Source organism: Drosophila navojoa, chromosome 3 (assembly GCF_054131105.1).
Source record: "Drosophila navojoa isolate 15081-1374.11 chromosome 3, UAZ_NAV_1.0, whole genome shotgun sequence".
Lineage (NCBI taxonomy): Eukaryota > Metazoa > Arthropoda > Insecta > Diptera > Drosophilidae > Drosophila > Drosophila navojoa.
Window position 1 is genome coordinate 12,747,032 of NC_142891.1, and position 23,089 is coordinate 12,770,120.

At 38.4% G+C, this 23,089-nt stretch overlaps 3 protein-coding genes across 3 annotated transcripts; 2 read left to right on the forward strand and 1 right to left on the reverse strand.

Annotated features, from left to right (window-relative positions):
• Positions 1-305: 305 nt before the first annotated feature.
• LOC115562549 (uncharacterized) lies at positions 306-1,481 on the forward strand. Its single transcript, XM_030384272.2, has 2 exons — positions 306-842; positions 911-1,481. Exons 1-2 carry the CDS (start codon positions 495-497, stop codon positions 1,364-1,366), a joined length of 804 nt encoding a protein of 267 aa, XP_030240132.1. The 5' UTR covers positions 306-494; the 3' UTR covers positions 1,367-1,481.
• A 3,487-nt stretch (positions 1,482-4,968) lies between these two features.
• Positions 4,969-5,983, reverse strand: LOC115562524 (ribosomal RNA-processing protein 7 homolog A). Its single transcript, XM_030384218.2, has 2 exons — positions 5,850-5,983; positions 4,969-5,786 (listed from the first exon to the last, which is right to left on the reverse strand). Exons 1-2 carry the CDS (start codon positions 5,881-5,883, stop codon positions 5,011-5,013), a joined length of 810 nt encoding a protein of 269 aa, XP_030240078.1. The 5' UTR covers positions 5,884-5,983; the 3' UTR covers positions 4,969-5,010.
• A 6,566-nt stretch (positions 5,984-12,549) lies between these two features.
• Positions 12,550-20,407, forward strand: LOC149091747 (uncharacterized). The gene is made up of 2 exons (XM_089256986.1): positions 12,550-12,792; positions 13,183-20,407. Exons 1-2 carry the CDS (start codon positions 12,672-12,674, stop codon positions 13,464-13,466), a joined length of 405 nt encoding a protein of 134 aa, XP_089113112.1. The 5' UTR covers positions 12,550-12,671; the 3' UTR covers positions 13,467-20,407.
• The last annotated feature ends 2,682 nt before the right edge of the window (positions 20,408-23,089 follow it).

Here is a 23,089-nt window from a genome sequence, read left to right on the forward strand (position 1 = left end):
AACATTTTATTTAAACTTTATAATTCGAGTTTTCAATAAACGTAAATTTAAGAGTAAGACTCGTTCATTATTATCTGTTATATCTATAAAAATTTATTTATAAAAAAAAATAACTAATTTTATCTACATAGAACATAATTTAGTATTTTTTTTTTTTATATACTATAAATCATTCTCACTCTAAATAAATTTCATTTCTTTTATATGTTTTTTTTAAGAAAAAAAAAAAAATAATAATAATAATAATTTGCACACACAAAAGTAAAGCAATTATTTTTATATTGACGCACACCACACAGATACTTATTATGTTAAGCGTCACAATTTGCACAACGTAGTAGTTATGCCCTCCGCCATAGAGTATAGACAAACGCAACCAAGCAATGTAAACAAACACGAACTGGATACGCTTGGGGTATGCAAAACCGCAATCAAATTGACTTAGGGCAACTGAATTTGGGTTAGGTAGGACACAGTACGTGTCATCCGCTCGAATGGAGTCGTTCTCCTCATCGTCATCGTCGTCTATGTCGTCCTCCACATGCGCGTCGGCAATCTCAACGCCGAAATTGCGTCGCAATTTGGACACAAAAAGTCTCAGCATCAGTGAACTGCCGGATGGCGAGGATGAGCAGGAATTTAGCTTTCGTTATCCGGACTATATGTATCCCGATGTGGAGTACGATAAGCATGATGTGCCGCTCTCGTTTCGAGCTACGCCCGATTCGCTGTTCAGTCTGTGTGCCGCTGTCGTGGATGCCCAGGCACGCACTGAGGTGTTCAAGTGGAGCATCAATGATGTTGCCCAATGGCTGCGCGACTTTGGCTATCCGGAATACGAGGTGGGTTTTGCAGGCATCTGGAATCAATTTTACAATCTTACAATCGGCATTTTGAGTGAATTCGATAGGAAACCTTCAGGGAGAACTATATCGATGGACACAAGTTGCTCAATCTGGACGCCATTGCCCTGGTGGCGCTCAATATACGCGACTTTGAGCACATACGTCACCTGGGAAGGGGCATACGAGCGCTCTATCGCAAGGAGCTGCAGACGGCGACGGAGACGAAGAAACAGAGCGAAGTCTACAAGGCATTCCGGTCACGAACGGGCCGCAAATACGAGGGCTTGCGGGAGACGGAGCTATTGGGTCGCATGCACATGATTCGCTCGGTCTTCCAGGACATTAACGAATGGGACCTAATGGAGCTGCACATGGCTCGCACTCCGGTGCGTCGTTATCGTGAGGTAATCGCCGGCTCGAGGCGTTACAATCTGTACGGCCCATCAACGGCACGCAGATCCCCAATCACAATGGACGATGGCGACACGAGCAATTGGTTTAATTTTGGCGATTGTTATTGAGTTGCCAAGTAGCGAAATTAATGTCCACCTTGCACATAATAAACTCTATAGATTATTTGTTGGCGGTATTGACATTTGTTATTGACTTTTGGCATAGTCTACTTTTTGGTGCAGTGTAAGGTAAGGGTATGAGGATTTGAATATCGTTAAATGCCTTACGATTGATCACGTTACTTTCGCATTGGCTGCACAATATAACTCTCTTTTATACTAAAACATTTTTGTGCTCATTAAAACTATTGTTGATATATTTGATAGCATTATCTTCTGTACCAGTTAAAGTATATATAATAGTTTTAAGTATTATATAGTTTAAATATTATTATTATTAATAATTTTTATTATTATTATATTTTGCTGTGAATTATTTCGTTTCTAGCAAATATTAAACTTCTTATGTTATTCAATATAATATTTTATTACTCTTTGATAGCTCTGCAGTTAGTCTAGACACACCTTGTTTGCTCTTATATAAAAGTGAAATTTCAACGTTTGACATCATAAAATTTGATACAAAAAAATTGAGAATTGACAAAATACTTATCCAGCGAAGCCAAGGCTTTTGAAACTTTCGAAAGCAATAATTATGATCAGTAATAAAATTAAAGTTTTTAATGAAACTTAGCTTGAAAATTAACAACAATTTTTTTTTTTAAGGAAAAAAAGTCGTAAAGCTTTTTCTCACTTTGATAAATATAAATAAATATATATTATAGTCGATAACATAAATTAAATGCATGATAGGAGACATAACCAGTTACATTAAATATAATAAATTAATGTATGATTAATGTGTTGTATATTGTAGATATATAATATATAAAATATGTATATAATATATATTTTTTTATTTCTATTTTTTTGCCGTAATTATGGACTGTATTGATCTACTCCAATACACTTGTAGCTCTGTAGCTAAACATGACTCATTTAGAGGTGTGGCAAATGCCCTAAGGCTATAGCTCATACAGTCATTATTAGTTTTTGGTTAATATATAGAATTCTTTTGAGCTTAGTGCAGGCATGCTAAACTAGAGATCTAACATTATTATTGAACTGATTTAAGATTCAGTTTAAATTATTTTTTACAAAGAAAGTAAACCATTTCTAAATCTTACAATATTTTGGCCTACCCAATCCCCTAATCCCTAATATAACTCATTTGTCTATACTCTCATAGCAATCCATTTTCTATTAAGTCTCGCCTAATATCCATCAAATTAGAGTCGAAAATATTCATGGCAACTAATAACTTCCTGTTCCATGGAACACCCACCCCTCCAACTGCAGCCCGTAATTGCTCTGCAAAAAATATGAATTTTCGTTGTTGCTGTTGTTGTTGTTGCTTGTGGGCAATCAGTCGACACGGCGATCACTTATCGCGTTGTACTCGTTGTTGTTGTTGTTGCTGTTGCTGTTGTTGTTGCCGTCTGCATTCGCGTCCCGCTCACGTGTTCAAATTTATTGATTGTTCTGCTCACAAGACACGGCGTTTGTTGTCTTGTTGTTGTTGTTGTTGTTGTTGCTGTTCTTCCTCTCTGTCTCCAACGTCTGATCTGAAGCTGATCGGGTCCGGCGTCCTGCTGAGCGGCATGGGAGACGTACGTGTGGTCGTTTTATGTTATATTTTTCGACATCTTGTGTGTGTGTCTCTCCACAACGGCGGGGCAACCTCTATGCAACCTTAGACGCAACTCAACTCGAGCTGAGATCGAACACAGTCCCAGGCGAGCTGAGCCAAACTGAGCCGAGCTGCTCGGGTCCAATGCAAATCGTATGGAAAGTGCAACGAGCTTTTATTAACTTATGCGCATTCAGATTACCTTAATAACTCGTTCCGTTAACACTTTATTATGTTCAAGGCTCATAAATCGTTCCATCACCCGATCGCAGTTGCAGACACACAGTCGATGAGCTCGAACCGATATCCCAAGTGCCCCGAGTGTGTGGACGCTGGACGGATTATGATTTATCGCATTTTAATCAATTTAAAATGTTAAAAAAAAAAGAAATAATACAAATAAACGATACAGATCGGAAGAAATTATGAATGTGTTGCTGTCTTTAGGCTCCACAGTAGGCCAGGCCCACAGCCAATGACAAGCATGCAACAACAACAACAACAACAACAACAACAACAACAACAATAACCATCTTGATGCTGCGCGTTATCCAACGCGTACCTCGTTTGTATTTCACTTCTCGGCCAGACTCTCAGGTTTCCCCGCTTTTTGCTAGATTGCTGGGATACGAAAATTTACGCGCGCCACATTAAGCCTGGATGCACTGCGCTCTCTGGGGGCACAGCAGCCGCATGGCGGAGTCTCGGCCAGAGCCACAGCCTCTGCAATGAATCCGGATCGCGTGCTGTGCTCAAACTCTGTTGTCTGATTTTGCTGTTGTTGTTGTTGTTGTTGTTGTTGTTTTACTGTGACTGGCTCGACGATGGCAACGCGACGATTATGATGATTAAAATTGATAAGCGAAATATTTTTATCATTTCTCAAATTAACATAAACCATATGCGATTATCACACAATAAGCACAGTGCTGCGGCTGCTGTTGCTGCTTCGTCTTCTTCTTCTTCATCATCTTTTGCTGCTTTTCTTCGAGTTTTTTGTTTGGTTTTTATGCGCTTTTATGGCCAACTTCGGCGTGGCTTTTATAAGTAATGGCCATGCGGCGAAATTATGGCAGGTCGGGCCAGGATTTAGTCGCGGCAAAGTGTCAATGCCATAAATTTATGAGGATTTTGGCCAACGGTCGCTCATGTCATGCAACTCATATCCGACTCTGGCTCTGGCTCTGGAGTGCAAAACAAGCGCTGAGCAATTCTCCTTCAACTCCCCACATATTATTGCTTGCTAAATCGAGTTTCTGTTATGCGAATCATATATAATCGGGTATGTGTAATCTATGAATGTTATATGCGGCTTAAAGTTCTTAAAATCTCAGTTAGAACTCTTTGACCTTAGACAAATTGAATTTTCGTCGGCATTTTTAGGCAGTTTTTTTTAGCATTAAAGCAAAATGTATGAATAATTAAAAAAAAAAATCGAAATATTAAAATAAAAAAAAAAAATAAAAATATATAACTAAATTAAATAAAATTGCAGGAGCTAAGAAAAATAGCGAAAATATAAATAAATAATAAATATTTGTGAACCTTTTTTTTTTTAAATTAAAATTAATTATGGCTTCAATTGGCTTCCTATCAGTATTTGTTGAATCAATTGGGGCTTTATTTGTCTGTTTCCATTTCCGGCTGTCTTGCGTTTAATTTCTTAAGGTGTGACTAGAAAGAGAGCCCAGACTCAATAAATTATTAACCATAATATCAGAGTAGACTATCTGAAGTTAATGTTTTTTTACCTTTTGAATCACAACTAGATGCACTTGAGGTCCTATTTACTAATGTAGTATTACAAAAAAGAAAAGAACTATGCCTATGATTGAGGAAGTAGAGTTTTGTGCTCAGTATAGTCATCTTGTGAATGGGACAGTTAATACTTGATTTACTTTATCTTCACTTTACCTGCTTAACTTACTTCTGCAGCATCACTTCTAATCCGTAATTTAAAAACCAAATATATATATATACATATTTTTTAATATTTTTTTATTCGACTCTTAACTAACTTATGCTAAAACGGCCTGAACCGTCTGGATTTCTTCAGCAACTCAATTTTTTGCTTATCCTCTTCATATTTCTTGCGCAGTTCAACAATATTTTGCATTTTGCTCTCACGTATTTGAAATGTATAAAAGTTCTTGAGTTCCTTGGTTTTCTTATCCTTTGCCATTTTACGTTCGATGCGTCCCACAACCGATTCCTTTTGCTCAAAGCCCGCATTGCGTCCATCCTTGCCCACTGTAACCCAGCCATCAGGATCGGCCTCGCTTGTTCTGGCTGCTGCCAGTGCGGCACGTTCCCTCTTATCATAGCTAGCCATATAGGCATCGATTTGGCGTTGCGTCTTTTCTGCATCCAATATGTACTTATTGACGTAGTTGTCGTGCCACAGTTCCATGCCCGTTTTGATCAAACATTCACCGCTGCTGTTGAATAAATCGATGCTCTCGATGACCAGAGATTGGCCAATGCTGGTGCTCTTTTCGAAGACAACGTAGGCCACCTTGAACTTAAAGGGAGCTTGTACATTTGAGAAGGGTACATCCAATCCTTCATACCAGTGCTCTGTCTCGTCCCGTCCCGGCTTCTCGGCAAACAAAACGCTCTCCACCTTGCCCTTGCTCTTGAAAAATGTTTTCAGGCTGGCTTCTGTTACGTAGGGCGGTACGTTGAGCAGAAACAATGTGCGACCCTTGGGTTTATTAGGATCCATTAGACGTATGAAATGCTCGCGCATGTAAATGCTGTGACAATGCTTTGCGTCCGGCGTCATACGCAGCGGTACAACTGTGTTGGTGTATTTAGGAAAATATATAATTATATATTTATCTTTATTCAATTGACTCTTACCTCTGTAACCCTCTATTTCAGTCAAGTCTACCATGGTTTTAATTGTATTTGATTTTCAACGTTTAATATTGCTGTAAGCACGTTTTGTTTAAATTCGTGAAATATGTTTGTTTACAGATGTTTTCAGTAGCGCAGCCAACTTCATGTGCAACCAAACAGCTGAGAGCCCACACACACTATATTTTGTAGCGAAGTGGCAACGCTCTACAATGCTGAGCGCGTAATTTGAAAATCGAACTTAAAACAAACTTAATAAATATTTAAGTGGTTCAACCCAACAAATCTTTCAATACTTGATAAAAACAAAATTATCTCCCTTTCTCTTTTTCTCGCTGTTGTCTCATTAAAACATAATTAACTTTTCTCTTGCATACAAAACAAATTTAACAAATCACATTAGCTGGCAGAATTTACTCAAATCTAAAGCTAAGCAAAACTTTTTTGCTCTCATCCAGAATTGCAAATAATTAAACAACCTCAGCAGAAGCTGCAACGGAAGCGGCACAGCCACAGCTAAATTGTTTTCTGTAAACTTTGCACGTATTTTCGTTACGTACAAAAATTTGTTTTCCACTGCTGTCCGGCTTCACTTCATGTGTGTGCGTTACGTGTGTGTGTGTGTGTGTGTGTGTATGTGTGTGCTACACTTGTGTCTGTATGTATGCGGCCGTGAAATGGTCCGAAAAACAAAACTGCACACAGGCCACAAATGCAGCAAACCAAACGCTGCCCAATCCCTGCCCCCAAAAGCAAAAGCTATGCTAAGTAAACCACGCCCATTGGCCACACAGTTGCGTTGATTTAACCGAACCGAAGAGCGGAAGTTTGTCATGCACGTTTGGTTCGTGTCGTGTCCTGTGTCCTGTGAATAGATGCTAATTAATTGAATGTGCATTTTTTGTTGTTATGCAACAGCAACAACATCGCTGTAATCTCTGTTTTAAGCATATTTACGACAAATTTTAACCACATTTTCCATGTAATCTAAAGAGTCATAATCCGTTATATGCTTTGTACTATGTAAAGTCTTTTTCGGACAGCTCATGCATATTTTAGTATTCATTAATCAGAATACCTTGTACTAATTGCACTGGCAATTGTAGCACTGTTTTTGGCCAATTCACGCATACACACACAGCAGAGAGAGAGACACACACACACACACACACAGAGGTAATCTACAGACTGACTCTGTCTCGTTGGGGACCACCTGGCTGGCAGGTTAGCTGATTGAATATTGCAATTTGAATGTGGTTTGATTTTGTGCAAGTCTCAAGTGTAATTAAATGTGCAAATGAATATACGCATGGCAAATGCAATGTGCATGTATAATTTAATCTAAATAATATATATATGTACATATGTAAAATACATACAAGTAAATATATTTATTATATATACCAAGATTGACTGATTAGCTTTAAGGATATACGAAGAAATGCTGTCCAAAATATTTCGCTCAAATTTACAAGCCCATTAAAAAGTCGACATAATAAACAGGCTTTTGTTAAACTTTTATTCCCGTTTCTTCTTTTTTTCGTCTACGTGCGCATAATTTGAAACAACATTAAAATACGCCGCAAAAAAACTGAAAAAATAATGTTTTGAATATTTTAAATGGCACATAGCACGTGCTCAACATTTTTTATTGAGGGTTGAGCATTTCATGCTAACAAAAATCCTTGACTAATTAGTGTCTGCCTCGCCGTTGCCTGCCGAATGGGGCCAAAGGGCGGTTCACAAGCTCCGCGCGCTTTCTGCCCCCCATACGGCAAAGACTACCCTTAAGTCCGTATTAAAAGCATTTTGATGAACTTTCAAGTATCTCACACATTAAAACAAATGTGCGCATCTTTTCCATGCTCGCTCAGTCTGTGTTTGAGGGTATATTCGTGTTGAGGAATATTTTTCATGCAACTCCCTTAACTGTCTGCAAAGATTACAATTTTATCATGTGTTTTAATTAAAGTCTAATAAGTTTTTTGGGGCATGACTATACGATTTATTTGGCATTAAGTTAATACAGGAATAAAATAACTGGTTAACCTTATGTGTTATATAGTTTAAGTCTATTTTTTGAAGTAGCATAGATTTTTACTGCCAATTTAACGCCAATTATGTATTAATTTATGATGTGTATATATTTTTTAATTAGATATATTTTCGTTACATTTATTTTAAATTATTAGTTTGAATGATAATCATAAACTCTGTTAAATTATTTGAATATTGCAATATAATCAGGCTATATAATACAATAAGGGCTATATAACTGCGACCCTTGGAGGCGAAAACTCCGTTGGAGATCTAGATTTATATTTACTGACTATCCAACTGAGCAAACATTATCTTTTTGTTTATTAATTAATTTTTGTATTAATCTCCGCCCATAAAACCAAAGTGTAGCCTTCTCCCACACATATTTAACGAGTATCCCTCAGTCTGTTATGCAAGAGTGCAAAAGTTCTTACGTGTTCTCCGTTGAGCGGGTGTTATAATCAAAGAGAACTTTTCAACTTGCAAATTCATTAAAAATATTCGCTTAGCTGAAGATTTGCTACAGCAAATTATGAATTCAAATAAATTTCGAAAAAAGCAAGAGACTTACGTGGTAGCAATTAGTGATATAATTCTTCATCTTAAATTCTAATTAAATTTATTTATTTCAGAGTCTGATGCTATAGTAATATATGTTAGCTAATAGAGTTTTCGCTTGCTCACTTTGCGCACTGATTTAAAGCATTTGAAATGTTTCCGGCCATGGCCAAGTCCCCCCCCCATAACACAACTTTCAATACCTGTGCGAGAGTGCTTACCTGTGTTGCGTTGGTATCGCAGCTTTAGAATTTAGCCAATTGTGCGTAAAAAGTTGCTGCACGCATGATTTATGTGCGTCCATTTGTGGCACGCAATTTGTGCCACAAGCGTATCAACAACACACACACACTCACACACACACACACACACACACGAATATATATTTTCAGTGCATTTTGACCAGGTCAAAAAGCATTTGCTGCCACTTTTTGGAAATCCATGGCTGTGGCCATTCAAGGCACGTCACGTGCAACAAATTTATTTAGCTCCCACGAATGTTGCGTGGCGCTTGACGAAATTTTCAAAAACAAAAACAAAATTATTTCAAATTGTGCAAAATTGATTCTGCAATCAGTTCTGATGAAAATTATGAAATATATCATTATTTAACTTGATTGGATAAGATCTTAGTTGGTTCAATTTTAAATGATAATTATTCGAGTAGAAGTAAGAGAGAGAGAGAGAGAGAGAGAGAGAGAGAGAGAGAGAGAGAGAGAGAGAGAGAGAGAGAGAGAGAGAGAGAGAGAGAGAGAGAGAGAGAGAGGGAGAAGGAGGGGGAGAAAAAGACACCAAGAGACAGAGAGATACAAATGTATGTATATACATAAATATAGAGACTTACATTTTATTTAAAAATAAATATCTTTGAATACTTCAAGAATTATATTTGTTATTTATTTTTCACGTTTTCTTTAGAATAATCAAAGTTAATTTAGAATGGTTTGGCCTTCTGAGCCCAATCATTTAATTTTAGCATATGACTGAACCCATTTCCAATAACAACTCACTATAAGCCAGGTCAACAAATAATTATTGTTCATTGTTATCATTGCCATTGTTTGGCCCCTTCATAATTGACCTACACGAAAATGCATAATTTCTGTCAACTTTATTAGAATACGGCACGCATAAATATAAATCACGTTTGGTCAATTCATTTGGCTCATTTGAATGCCAGCAAATTGCGTATAAACAAAATTACCAATTCGTAACCATTTGAACGTGAGCCGCAGCAAGTCAATGGGATTTGATAGTCCGTGAGCGCAGAGAGCGAGAAGGAGAGAGAAAGAGAGTGAGAGACAGAGAACAATAATCCCTTGCTGGTTGAGACTTATAGCTGCCATAGCTTTGCTGATTAATCGGCCAAACACTTTGACTAGGCGCTGCTGCATTCATTAATTATGCCCCCTAACGAACAGGACAAAGGAGGGAATAACAGAACAACAAAAAGAAACACAACTTTTCGCCTCTCATTAGTTGACATGCCACGCCCAGCCCTCCGATTGAGATGGCGATAAGCAGCCAATAGGGGCCCAGCCGGATATTGTGTGGACAATACTTTTCAAGCTCGGACTTCGTTTGCGAAACTTGCACACAAAAGGTTAAAAACTTTGCTCATTAATTATGGCTGCGAAAAGGAAAATTCGTGAAGAGCGCGCGCAACGTCGTCAACTTTTGTGAATTGGCTATTTGTAATTTATGCTGCATTAATTTTTATTTACCAATTTATTAAGCTACTCGAAGGGGGAGAGAGAGAGGGTGGGCATAGTACTACAATAAGCTACAGATGCCATTAGCGATAGCAAAGGCAATTTTTTTTTCTTTTCGAATGGGGGCGTGTGGCAGGGCATACGCCCTTTAGTCATTTATCACGGATATAAGCAGCGAGTGCCGTAAAAACCAATTTAAAGTAAATTAGCGCAAGAACCAAGAACTTGGCTGTCAAACTGTGCAGACAGTGCTGCTAAAACCACAACGGAAACTGCCAACGGGGCGGATGTGTGGAAAGGCATGCGTGCGTGTGTGGGTGTGTGTGTGTGGCTTTGTGAAATTTAGAGCTGGGAATTCTAGTTCAATTTGTTCATAATGAGTTCAATCGTGCAGTTCCGATGTATACGAACATCGCTCACTTGTTCGATAACAATGCTCAGTCAAGTTCATGATCGAAGTAGCTCGATAGAGTCTTTTGCTCAGCCGCTCAGCTGAACAATTTGAACTCAACGAATGCTCGTTCTGATTGGAAAACATTATTCATAGCTAATTGAGCAGTTTCGTTCACTTTACGCTCAACATGTGCAGGGTAGTTCATTTTAATGACAATGGAACTTATTCTGAACGATACAACACAGCTCTACTCAGTATGGCTGTGTGAGTTTGTGTGTGTGTGTCTGTGTGTGTTTTTGTGGTTTGGGGCTCAAACGAATGCGACGCGATTTGGGCAACCTTACACATGTTTGTGCCGGCTTTAATTCCCTATCAGATCACGTACGCGGCGCATGTTTAGCAGCGAGCGTAACTTTCTCTCCCCTCTATAGAAGGGTGGGCTCTTGCCCACCTTTGACCCAGCTGGAATGGCAAAGTCTTGAGGCACACCACAAATAGTGCAGAGATTGCGCCTTGGAATTTATTGCACGTGGTAAGTTGCTCGGATGGGTTCAGTTATTCAGTTTCAGAGCTCGCCTTTGCTGCACGGACTGCAGATTAGACGTTCTGATAGACACAAAATGGTTTCCTTTCTTCCTTTTCCCTTCTTTTTCTATCTTTTTTCGTATTCTCTCTGGTAATTTTTTTTTTGTCCTCCAGTTAAACTTTAGACATGGACAAAAATTTATTGCTGCCTAACTGCAAGGATTTCGCCTGCGTTTTGTTTGAATGAAGTTGCCTACTTTGAGGCGTCGTAACTTGATCTAAATGGGGTTGCCGGGCTCAGCAGCTCGAAGTTTGTGTTTTGTGGCTGGCAAATGCCCGAGAGCGATTTGAAAACTCGCCCAAGTTTTGACTGATGAATGGAATGAAACACGAAGTGGGGGAGGGAGAGAAGACGGAAGGCGACCAATTTGTTTAGATAGTTGATCAGAAGATTAATTTGTTTGCCGACGGTGTTAGAGCCATGTTAGGGGATTAACTGGGATTATATGGAAAGTGCTTGAGGGGAAAGCAATTAAAAGGGCTTTGCAAGCAGAGACAAAGACCTCTTGGTTTCTATATACATGCATACGCATATGCCCCTAACTTACTACAGAATGCTATTAAAATCTATGAATTTTTAACTCCATAAATGAAAAATGTCGCCAAGCGAATTGCCAAGCGTTGAATTCAAACACAAAACTAAAACAATTGACAAAATTCAAGTGGGAATTGGAAAAGCTGAGCTGAGCCAACTTGAGCTGAGCAGACCTGAGCTGAGCTGGGCGAAACTTGAAGTTCTGCGGAGGAATACTTGAGCACCAAGAGGCGACAGCGACAGCCACAGCCACAGCAAATTCTTGGACCAAGTCGCAAAATGTTTTGGTTGAGGGTGGCAAAATCTTTTTAAAACAAATTTCTGTTCATGCTTCATTTCGTTGACTTTAAATTTCTCTGCTGTGGCTTAACTTTATGTGATGTTTGGAGTCAGATTAACGCCGACCACAGCGAATGGCCCCAGGCCATGGTGACATGCTAGCTAGCTAGCTCTCTGGACCTTCTTTATTGACGTGACATTGTGCGTGTTACGTATAATCTACTTTCAAGTAGCCACAAGCAACACCCATGTCATTGTAATCTCTGCTACTATTTGGCCATCATGTGTTTTGCTCCTTGTCAGCAAGGACAGAAAACTGTAATTTTATGCAAAAGCCAGAGAAAATATGCTGGCTGCATGAAAACTCTCAACATAATGTGCACAACAATTTTTTGGATATTTTCTTTTTGGGGTTTTTCATTTTTATGCATTTCAGAGATTAAGCTGGCAGCAGCAAACAAAAAATATTATGATTTCACACAAAAGTGAAAACTAAGACCAAACAGAGAGAGATAGAGAGAGAGAGAGAAAGAGAAATGGAGAGAGAAAGACAGCGGGATACATTTTACAACATAAAAGCCATAAAGTTAATTAACTATTTAAAGTTCTGTGTTGACAAAATCATCAAGAAATACATAAATCTAAAACTCTACCCATCCATTAAGAGAAAAACCTTTGGACTTTTACTTTTCATCGATTGCCCATTAAATCAGCATTCACTTATGGCCCATCATAAATTTGGCCTACAGTTTGTTGGCTATAAAAACCCAAAATGCATTTCGGCAACAGCCTCAGTTGATATTTTGAAAATGCAGTTAACAGTCGTAGTGCCGCTTTGTTTTGGTAAGTTAAGAGTAATTATATGTAGAGAGGGGAAGATAAGAAATGAGCAATGCGAGAATTTCTTATATCTCCATAGGATATATAGTCTGATCAGATTATAGTTCCTTAAAATGCAATTGGATCTAAAGGAAATCAACAAATGTTCTTTACAAAATACTTCTGTATTCTGTGAATTGTTAAATATTGTTTTATTGCCTAAGATTTCCCCCAGATAGACACTAGAGACAATCCAAGGAGGGAACTTCTGTAACTGATATAACAGAAACGATATAGATTGAAAATTGTAAACTAATAGATTCCAAATTTTTTAAAGTAAATTCTCTAAAACCCTCCCAACAGAAAGAGTAGTATTCAAATATTAAATCCATTGAATGAATATTAAATCCTTAGTTCTCTCGCTAAGCGCACTGGAAGCGCGACCTTGGAGTCCCACTGATCCAATGCAGCCGTCCTTATATCAACTCCACAAGAATCAGAAGCAACGCAACCTGGCCAAAATACAGCTAATGCCGCGGAACGCCATCAGTTTCGTGGGACCCAGACAGGCGACATCTCTGGAAGCGGATGACGAGGGCGATGACTACTACGGCGATGACTACGAGGCAGGCAATGGAAATGCGGCCGTAGAGTACACGGAATCTGAGGAGGTCGATGATGATTACGGCTGGCGTTGATTGCAGCAATACTTATACATATATATGTGCATATATATATATATATATATAAGTGTTAGATGTTAGTGTGCGGTGTTGCACAAAATGAGTAGACTTCAATAATCCCGTGGCGACGACCGACGTTCTTTATTATCAAAAATCAACTGAAGTACAGTGACATAAATTCTTATATCCAAAGCTAGCCCTAAACCCTGATTATGCTGACATTGCATATTTACGCGAGGCATCGCATTACTTCGGGCAACAACATTGTTGCGCGTTGGAGCCACTGCTGCTGTTGTGCAATATCCGCTGGGAACGGCTACATTCATGCTGACGGCGCGTGATCAATCTGAACATTTATGTTTTGCTGGTCGATTGTGTTAACTCCTCCCCCACTTAGATGAATGACGTCCTCGGCTTTCTTGAAACTGTTAATTAATGTTTGAAGATCACGTTGACGTTTGTTCCTCTGATGTCTTTGATAGAGTTTCATCGAAGCGTAGCAGGAGAGTAAAAGGATGGCCACGGTTAGCCCAGATACTATTGGCCTTCTTACTAGCCCTTCCTCTAGTTGAGCAATGTCCCGCAGATTTTTTATGCTTATCTTCTGCAGGTATGGCAGGCTTGGTATCTCTTGGTGGTCTGTTATATTTAAAAGCGCAGATACCGCTGGTCCCGGGGATTTCCTCACGTAGTTTTTTTGGTTTTGGTATACGGTGTTGTTTACCTTTATCTTGTCGTCAAAGGTAAGGAGGAACGTCCCTTTTACCATCTGCTCGTTGACTGTAGCTGCTCCGTCGTTGATGATGATTACTCCATCGTCGACTATGGTTAGAGGTTCGAGGTGGCTGGGCCGAGTTGAACAATGTGCGGTGTCCCCTGAGTGTAGCTGTTGAGCGCATGTTGTGTAGGGTGACTTCTTGCAGAACGTTATTGTGAGGGCTGTACTACAATTTCCTATTGATATTACATGATTTCCACAGTCAGCTAAATTGTAGTCTTCGGCGAAATTTATTATGATGCCGTTGTGTTGGACAGGGTATACGGTTAATTTTTTACATACTATGCTAGGCTTAGGATATCTTATAATGAAATGTAGAAAATTTTCGCTTAACAAAACTTTAATTTGAGATACTTCCATTAAGTCAGTAATAGTGATATTTATAGAGTGTTCATTAACAATGTTTTTTAAATCAGTGGAATCCAAAATGGAGGGGTTTACAATTCCAACCTTTGCAAGTGTTACTGATAGTATTAAGGTTTTTAACTCTGAGATAATTATTCTATTTCTTGTTAGCAGCGTTTCATATAAATGCTCTGTGTCTACTTGTTTTACTTTTGTGTTTTTTACTAGGAGGTTTACGGTGTCAGTTAGCTTATTAATTTGTTCCTGCATTTTTGTGTTTATGGTTATCTGCCTATTTTCTGACTCTACAAGTTCATTCTGTGTAAATTTTAGTTTCTCGAAATCATCATGGTCTGGCGTGCCAGCTACGACCTTTAGAACGGTGCCTAGCATATTGATACTCCTAGCATGTCTATGGTGGACATTTACTGTAGCTATTAATGTTTCTATATGTTGTATGTCTGCGTCTAATAACATTCTCATATGTGATCGGGGGAAATGGTTTGCTAATTCTTTCGTATTTTTTACTATTTCTGAGTATAGGGTAAGGTTGGTTGAGTGCTTCAAGTATTGGAAATCCGTCCAAATGGTTACGTATCCGTCCAAGATCGGTATGTAGTCCATGTTAGTATAGTCAGTCAATTTCGCTGTTATCGTTGTAGCAAAAAGAAGTATAGTCCAAATCCTAAAAAGATAAAAAAGGGAATTTAATGTTTTGCCTATCTTAGATTGTCCTTGTGGACCACCCTCCCTTTTATTAAGACTGTTGTCCCCAAGTCTGCGTCAATTTTGCCTTCGTTGTATAGTGGTGTCAGTTTGTTCCCTAAGCGTCTGTTTGTTTTTTCCAAAACTGTGTCGCCTATTTGGAATTGTCTATTGTGTCTTGTTTCGTTTACTCTATTTGTTAGGAGTTGTTGTGCCTTTTGAATTTTATTTCCTATCTCTATTTCGAGTTCTGGGGAGGATGAGTGGATTATATCGATTGGTCGTTTGTCCGTTACTGAGTGAATTGTATTGTTATATTCGATAGTTGCTTGAAGTATCGTTTCAACAGTGTCAGTAATTTTTCTTTGAGCTGTTAGGCATCTTGCAATGTCACCGAGGGTGCTATGGAATCTCTCGACTTGTCCGTTTGATGTACTATGGAGTGGTGGGGCATTTACGATTTGAATGTTATATTGATTGTTTAGCAGAGATTTTATTGTTTCGGACTTTATGGAGGGCTCGTTATCGCAATAGATCGTCTTGGTATGCCGGTAAAAATTTACAAGTTGTAAAATTGCTGATTGTATGTCAATTATTGTCCTTGAAGCGATGGGTTGAACAATTGCAAATTTTGAAAATTTATCTATGCACGTAAGGAAGTATTTTTATTGGTTGAGTATATGTCTATGTGTAGTATTTCGCCCACATAGGAAGGTATGGGTGTTTCTCCAAGTATTTGTTTTTGTGGGTGACGATTGTACTTAGCTGTTTTACAAATTTTACAATTTGAAACAACTTCGTTCGTTAATTTTGTCATTTTCGGAAAAAAATAGTCTTGTAAAATCTGCTTCACATTTTCTTGGGCTGCTCTGTGAGCCCGATTGTGTTCTGTTGCAATTATTTCTTTCTGTTCGTTTTTATCAAAAATGTCATTTACTATGTACTTTGTATATCGAAATGTTGTTGTTGGAAAAGTTTCTATTAGTTTATGTTGTATGAATGCTAATATTGGTAACTCGCAATGGATTGCATTTACGACATCTTTTTTGACTACATCGCAAACTCTTTTGATTAACGAGTCTCTGTTTGAGAAATGAATTGTATGTCGGATTTTCTTACCAAATAGGATAACTGTACGATCAGAGGCTATATTATTTTCTTCTATTATAATTTGGTTTTGGAAACAGTTGATTGGTTTGTCTGTTGTGTCTATGGTGTATGTGAGCGATATTTCGCTGTGAATTGTGGCTCTGTCTGACTGTACATCGTCCTCTAGGGCATGAATATTATGCCGTGACAGTGCGTCCGCAACGTAGTTCTCCTTCCCTGGCTTGTAATAGATGTTTGCGTTATATTCATCTATAAAAGCTTTCCAACGCCTGATTTTTGCGTTCGGGTTTCGGTCGGATACTGCAAACGTCAGAGGCTGATGGTCCGTAAAGATATTTAAATTTTTTACCCCATATAGATAATTTCGGAGGTTTTTTAAAGCCCAAACTATTGCAAGTAGTTCCCTCTCATTTGTTGCAAAGATAAGCTCTCTATCCTTTAATGTTCTTGATATCATGGTGATTGGTTTTCCACCTTGTGACAGAACTGCCCCAAGACCAGAGGATGAAGCGTCCGTTGTTAAATCAAACGGCTTCTTGTAGTCAGGGTAGAGCAACATTACATTTTCGGATGCAAGAACCTCTTTTAGCTTCTCGAATGCCGCATGTTGACTCTCGTCAAATTTTACTGGAATTTTTTTGGATTGTCCGGCGCTCACTTTGCCATTTTGGCCTTTTAAGATGTCGCTTATAGGTTTTGCTATAGACGCGAAGTCCTTGATGAAACACCTATAGTAGCTTGCCAACCCAAGGAATGATCTGACGTTAAACAAAGTTGTTGGTACTTCATAGTTACGAATCGCTTCAACTTTACTTGGACATGTCTTTATACCATTACTTGAGACTACGAAACCTAGGTATTCTACACTTTCTTTGAAAAAGTGCGACTTTTCTGGTGAAACTCTCATGTTGGCCTCGTATAGTTTATCTAGGACCCAGGCGATATGCTTGACATGGCTTTCCATATTTTCAGAAAAAATGATTACGTCGTCTACGTAAACATAACAAGATTTTCCAATTTGCTCTCTGAGCACATCGTCAATGGCTCTCTGAAAAATACTAGGTGCATTTTTCAAGCCAAAAGGGAGCCTGCAGAACTCATACTTTCCGCTTCCTACAGAAAAGGCTGTTTTTTCTCTATCTTTTTCGGCAAGTAAAATCTGGTGGAATCCGGATTTTAAATCTAGTGTTGTAAAGTACTTTGCTGTGCCTAAGTTGGATAAAATGGAGGCTATATTGGGAATGGGGTATTTGTCATCTATTGTCTTTTTGTTTAGTTTTCTGAAGTCTATAACTAAACGTTTCTTTTTTTTTCCCTGCTCGTCGGTACCTTTTTTATCTACAACCCACACGGGGTTGTTGTATGGTGACTGGGACGGACGTATTATACCGTTTTCTAACAGATCTTGAGTTTCTGTGTTTACGAATTCTGATACGCCCATTGGGTATGGATATAATTTTGAATAAATGGGATTCTCGTCCTCTGTTCTAATAGTTGCAATGACATTTGTATTATACGGAAGCGCTTCATTTGGTTCCGCAAATACTCCTGCTCGGGCTTTGAGCATTGTTTGAAATTCCGTTGTTATAGCCTGAGGGGCTTCTATTTCTTTGACACTTGTGAAATTTACGGCTGGGCATTTTAGAAAGTTAATGGTCTCAGAACCATAGTTTGTTGTTAGTTTCTTATTTTTGAAGTCTAATAAAACGTTGGTTTGGTTTAGTAGGTCAAGTCCGATTATACCATCGAATGTCGTGAGGTTTGGTAATAAGAAAAATGTTGTCTTGGTATTAAAAAGGTGCATTATGCATTTCTTGTCAACTACGTTGTGGCCATGGATTGATTTTAATCGAAAGGGTTTTTCTACCGGCGTAATATTTTTTAGTTCTTTTAATGGTCTCACGTAATTCTTTGAGGCTCCGGTATCTATTAGCAACTTTATGGTTTTCCCTGCTATCGTTCTCTCTATGAACGGGAGCAGGGATTTATTCCTAAAAAATTGACCTGGTCGTATTCGTCCAATTCATTGTCAACGTCTTCTGTCTCGGTTTCTGCGATCGCTTGGTATTCGCTATTGTCCTGCTCGTATTCTGTATCTTCTGTTCCTAGGTGGTTAACTCTTTGCTGTTTCGGTCCTGTGAACCGTGCGCTACCGCTGTTTGGTCGTTTGTTTGCCTGTCCCTGGTTATTGTAGTTTTCGTATTGAGTGCGTCGTTGTTGATTTGGCCACTGAGTCTGTTTCGAGAAGGTCGCGTTTTGTTGGTGTTGCGTAGCCTGTCTGAAGCGAGAAGATGAGTCAACGTCCATTGGTTCTACCTGTTCTTGTCGTGGTGAGAATTCTGGTCTTTTGTAGTGTGGGCTTTTCCTGGTTGGTTGTGTTTTGGGTCTTGAGCTAGAGTCTTGTCTCTGACTTGCTGTCTTTGTTCGATCTTCTGCGCTTTTTCTTCTATACTGCGGGCGAAATTTGTGGCGAACATATAACGTTCATGATTTGACTCAACTTCTTGAGCCAATGCCAATGCAGAGGGAAGATCAATTGGTCTAGCTGAGAATAGGACATCACTTAAGGCCTTCCTGGTTCCTGAGATGAATACTCGCAGGGCGTCTGCTCTATATTTCTCATTTAGCGAAGAGGCAACGGTGGTGTCGTAGGTCATGATTGTCTTATTTATAAGTAAAGTCAGTTTCTTTTCTACCTCTTCGTAGTACTGCAGTAGTGTCAAATTTCCTTGGCGGAGTGTTGACATCTCCTGTTCAATTAAGTATATCGGTCGTTTGTCGGAGTACGTGAAATCTAACCGATTTATAATGGCCTTAAAATTTAGAGGAGTGTCGAAAGAAGAGAGTACCATATCAGCAGCGTTCTTAATTTTGTTTCTTAATATTCCCAAAGCTTGATAATGCTTTGAGCTACCATCGTATTTCTCATATACCTTGTATGCGATATGCGCAGCCTTTCTCCAAGATACATAAGTTTCGCTTTTTCCTTCAAAGTCCGGGAGGGACTTCATGATGTCAAGGGTTTCGTTGCAAATAACACCTATTTTGATTTCTGCCTCCTTGAAAGTTTCTACCTCGGGTGCGCTAACCTGTACTGAATTTATACGTTGTTCAATTTCGTTTAATTTTCTATCAAAGCTATCTTTTTGAGCAGCTAAAGCGCTTGCGACTGCGCCTTCTACTATAGCTTTTAATTGATCTGAATTCAAAGCCATTTTTAAATTTTCTGTGTTGTAAATTTTTCGAAAATTTGTTATTAAATCTTGTATTTCACTATCACTCATAGGGCAAGTAAAGACAGGGAATTTTGCGTGCTGCGTTTTTTGTTATTAATAATTAATATTTAAAGGTTGAAATTGTATTTTTATTTGTTTTTACTCCTTAATTTCTTTTTTTTGCAATGAACACTCTACTCACATGTTCTTATATTATGTTAGTAGACTGTATGTTGTGTGTTTCTTCGCTGATGAGCCGCTTCGTGGTGGGTGTCTTCGCTGCGTACTGTTTCGTCTAATGCTGCTTTCTTTTTTCTTTTTTCGTTTTGGTTATGCGTTTTAGTTGTCTTGCTGTTTTTTTGCACTTGTGGGGTATTTATCTCACTGAATGCTTGTTTTAATCGAAGTTTTAATTTCGTTTTTTTTTTTTTTTTTTTTTTTTCGTTTTTGGGCCCCACGTTGGGCGCCAATTAAGCTTTTTTGCTGTAAGTGTTAGATGTTAGTGTGCGGTGTTGCACAAAATGAGTAGACTTCAATAATCCCGTGGCGACGACCGACGTTCTTTATTATCAAAAATCAACTGAAGTACAGTGACATAAATTCTTATATCCAAAGCTAGCCCTAAACCCTGATTATGCTGACATTGCATATTTACGCGAGGCATCGCATTACTTCGGGCAACAACATTGTTGCGCGTTGGAGCCACTGCTGCTGTTGTGCAATATCCGCTGGGAACGGCTACATTCATGCTGACGGCGCGTGATCAATCTGAACATTTATGTTTTGCTGGTCGATTGTGTTAACTTATATATATACATATTTATATTTATGTGTGTATGTGTATATATGCAATTCAGTAAATATTTATGCACATACAAATTGCAGCATTTATTTAACTCCAACTTGGCTGGGTAATTAAATTTATTTGGAATTCAACTTGTCGCATTGCCTGGCTGCTGCTCGGCTGCTACGACTCCTCGGCTGCTTGGCTGCCTGTTGGCTGCTGCGCATTCATTGAAAAATCCGCAACTAATTAGGACACGAAGCGGCAGGAAGTACACGTAGACATAGATGAGAATGTGTCTTCCTGTGCTGTTGTCGCCCCCCTCCCTCACCTCAGCTCTCTCTCTCTCTCTCTTTCTCGCACTGTCGCACTGCCTCTGCTCTCTGCCAGGCCAGAGATAAGCAACTCGAGTGTCGTCTGTCGCATTTGCCGGGCCAGACAGAGCGACAGACGGACAACCAGGCAGCCAGCAGGATGCAAAAATAAATAGAATCAGACACAAGCAAAGAGACTTTAAAGAGCTGAGGGGCTTGAATATACCCACACCTGACATGCGGAAGTCATTATTACGAGTATTTGCAAACATGATTTACAAGTTTTGCATTTATTAGAGCAATAAAACATTTGGTGAGTGATATTTGCGTTTTCGCCACTCTTTAAATCACAGAAAATGTAGAAATATTTTTATTAATGATAATATTGATATATTACCTGAATGGAGTTTTAATTTTTAAATTTTATAAGTATCACTTTAGAAAGTTAGAATAGTTTATTTATTTTGAATTTATTTATTGCTGTCATTAATTTTTATTTATTTGGTTATTTCGCATTGAACATCGAATTAGTTTTTTATACATATTTGTCTTTTACTGTCGCTCGTAGCTCTTCAACTACTACCTTCATGTAGAAATGTATATAGAAAGTGAGAGGGATAAAGATAATGAAAGAAAAAGAAAGAAGAAGAAAAAGAAAAATAATAATAGAAGAATTGATGAGCAAAAATGAAGCGAAAATAATTGCAATTAACGACTTTTTAATTCTCATTTAACCATATATATTTCTTTACAGGCCTATACAAGAGCTCTATATAATATATACATATACATATATGCTTAAGAGCTTTATGGAATAAATATACATATATATTTAATAAGTGTCAAAGTGAGTAAGACTTAACGATAGGGAGTGAACAGGGAAGCAAGGTATAAGAAACGAAAGAAAGAGACTGAATGAGAGAGAGAGAGAGAGACAGATAGAGAGTAAGAGTTATTGAATGCTGTTCATGAGTAAGGGGTATGTAATGAATACAAATATGTATATATGTATATCTTTCATTTAGCTGTATATATCAGTACAACTAGCATATATATATGTATTTACATCAAATATGTGGCTGTGGTAATAGACATAATTAACAGCCTGACCCTAATTTAATACAAATTGTGCAGTTTATATATGCATACTTCATTCATCTTGGACATTTCTGGAGCATGTCTGGCAAGAACATGATGCCAACTTTCTCTGACTTACTTGTTTAAAATATTTAAGCTAAATGACGATACAACCGCTGGCAATTAGAGCTGTCAACGCGCTCAAATGGACTGACACATTGTTGTTGCGCCCATTTAGCAGGGTCGTTGAGACTGAAGCGACAATGCGATACTTGCGAAAAGTATTGATTAGTATTTGAATAATAGATGCACTTGGGTATGGTGTGGGCGGCAAGTTTATGGGGCGTTTCACTGGGTATCCATTGATAAACTGTGCGGCGAATAAATGAAGCGCTTTGTTTGTTTATCGCCCAGTATCTCAAAGAAGCATCCTCCAGTTCAGGAGGGGGGGCTCAGTTCAGTGGAGGCATCGCCGGATAAACCACTCGAATAATGCAGTCGAGCGTAAACTGTTGATGCCCTCAACAGCGAGCCCCATCTCGCCCCCCCGCTCTCTTCCTCTCTTACTCACTCTCTGCATGGCTGTCCTCGAGTCGGTCCTTGCACAAAATTTACATTTAATGAGGTTTAAGTAAGTGTAAGGTGCGAAAAAGTCATTCGAAATGCTTCGCCAGGCTTTCAGCTTTAAGCGATATGCCCTGCTGGGCGTCAACAAATTGATATTGAATGCAAATTTTATGCCCAGTGTTGCGAAACGTATTCCAACTATTACTGCACTCATATTGAGTTCATTTGCTCATTGATTTAAGGGGAATGCGTTGAAGAGCTCTCTGGAAGACTACGATTACGGCTGAGCGTTTGAAGCGCACTGCTCTTGATCTGCCCCACTCAATGATTCCAATTCAACGCGTTGCAAATTCTCATCTAAGTTGTATTATTAGTATTATTATCTACAATAAATTAATCAAATTTATATTTACCAAAAATGAATTTTTATTGTTTATTATTAATTAATTTTTAATACACAAAATTTAAGCAGATTTTTTCTTTAAGCATACATATACAATAAAGAGAATGTGCTCCAGCTTTTATTCTCATTTAAACACAAATTTCCTTTTCATTTTGGATTTCACTTTAATCACATTTTCTTCTCTTGATTTTCTTTACACGATTTTTCTTTTTCTGCATTTTGCTTTTTCGATACATTTGTTGGCATTCGATTAACTTGGGAATTATATCTGTAATCAGTTTGACTTTCTTCATTCAAAGAACGAAAGTTTGCTTTCTTTCTTTATCTAAAAAATAAAAAT

Bases quoted from the DNA above. Each gene is read 5' to 3' on its own strand.
- LOC115562549 (XM_030384272.2), top strand. From the start codon at position 495: ATGGAGTCGTTCTCCTCATCGTCATCGTCGTCTATGTCGTCCTCCACA. The intron at 843-910 runs GTGGGTTTTGCA...TGAATTCGATAG, and splicing joins TTGGCTATCCGGAATACGAG to GAAACCTTCAGGGAGAACTA.
- LOC115562524 (XM_030384218.2), bottom strand. From the start codon at position 5,883: ATGGTAGACTTGACTGAAATAGAGGGTTACAGAG. The intron at 5,787-5,849 runs GTAAGAGTCAAT...ACACCAACACAG, and splicing joins TGAAATAGAGGGTTACAGAG to TTGTACCGCTGCGTATGACG.
- LOC149091747 (XM_089256986.1), top strand. From the start codon at position 12,672: ATGGCCCATCATAAATTTGGCCTACAGTTTGTTGGCTATAAAAACCCA. The intron at 12,793-13,182 runs GTAAGTTAAGAG...TTAAATCCTTAG, and splicing joins CGTAGTGCCGCTTTGTTTTG to TTCTCTCGCTAAGCGCACTG.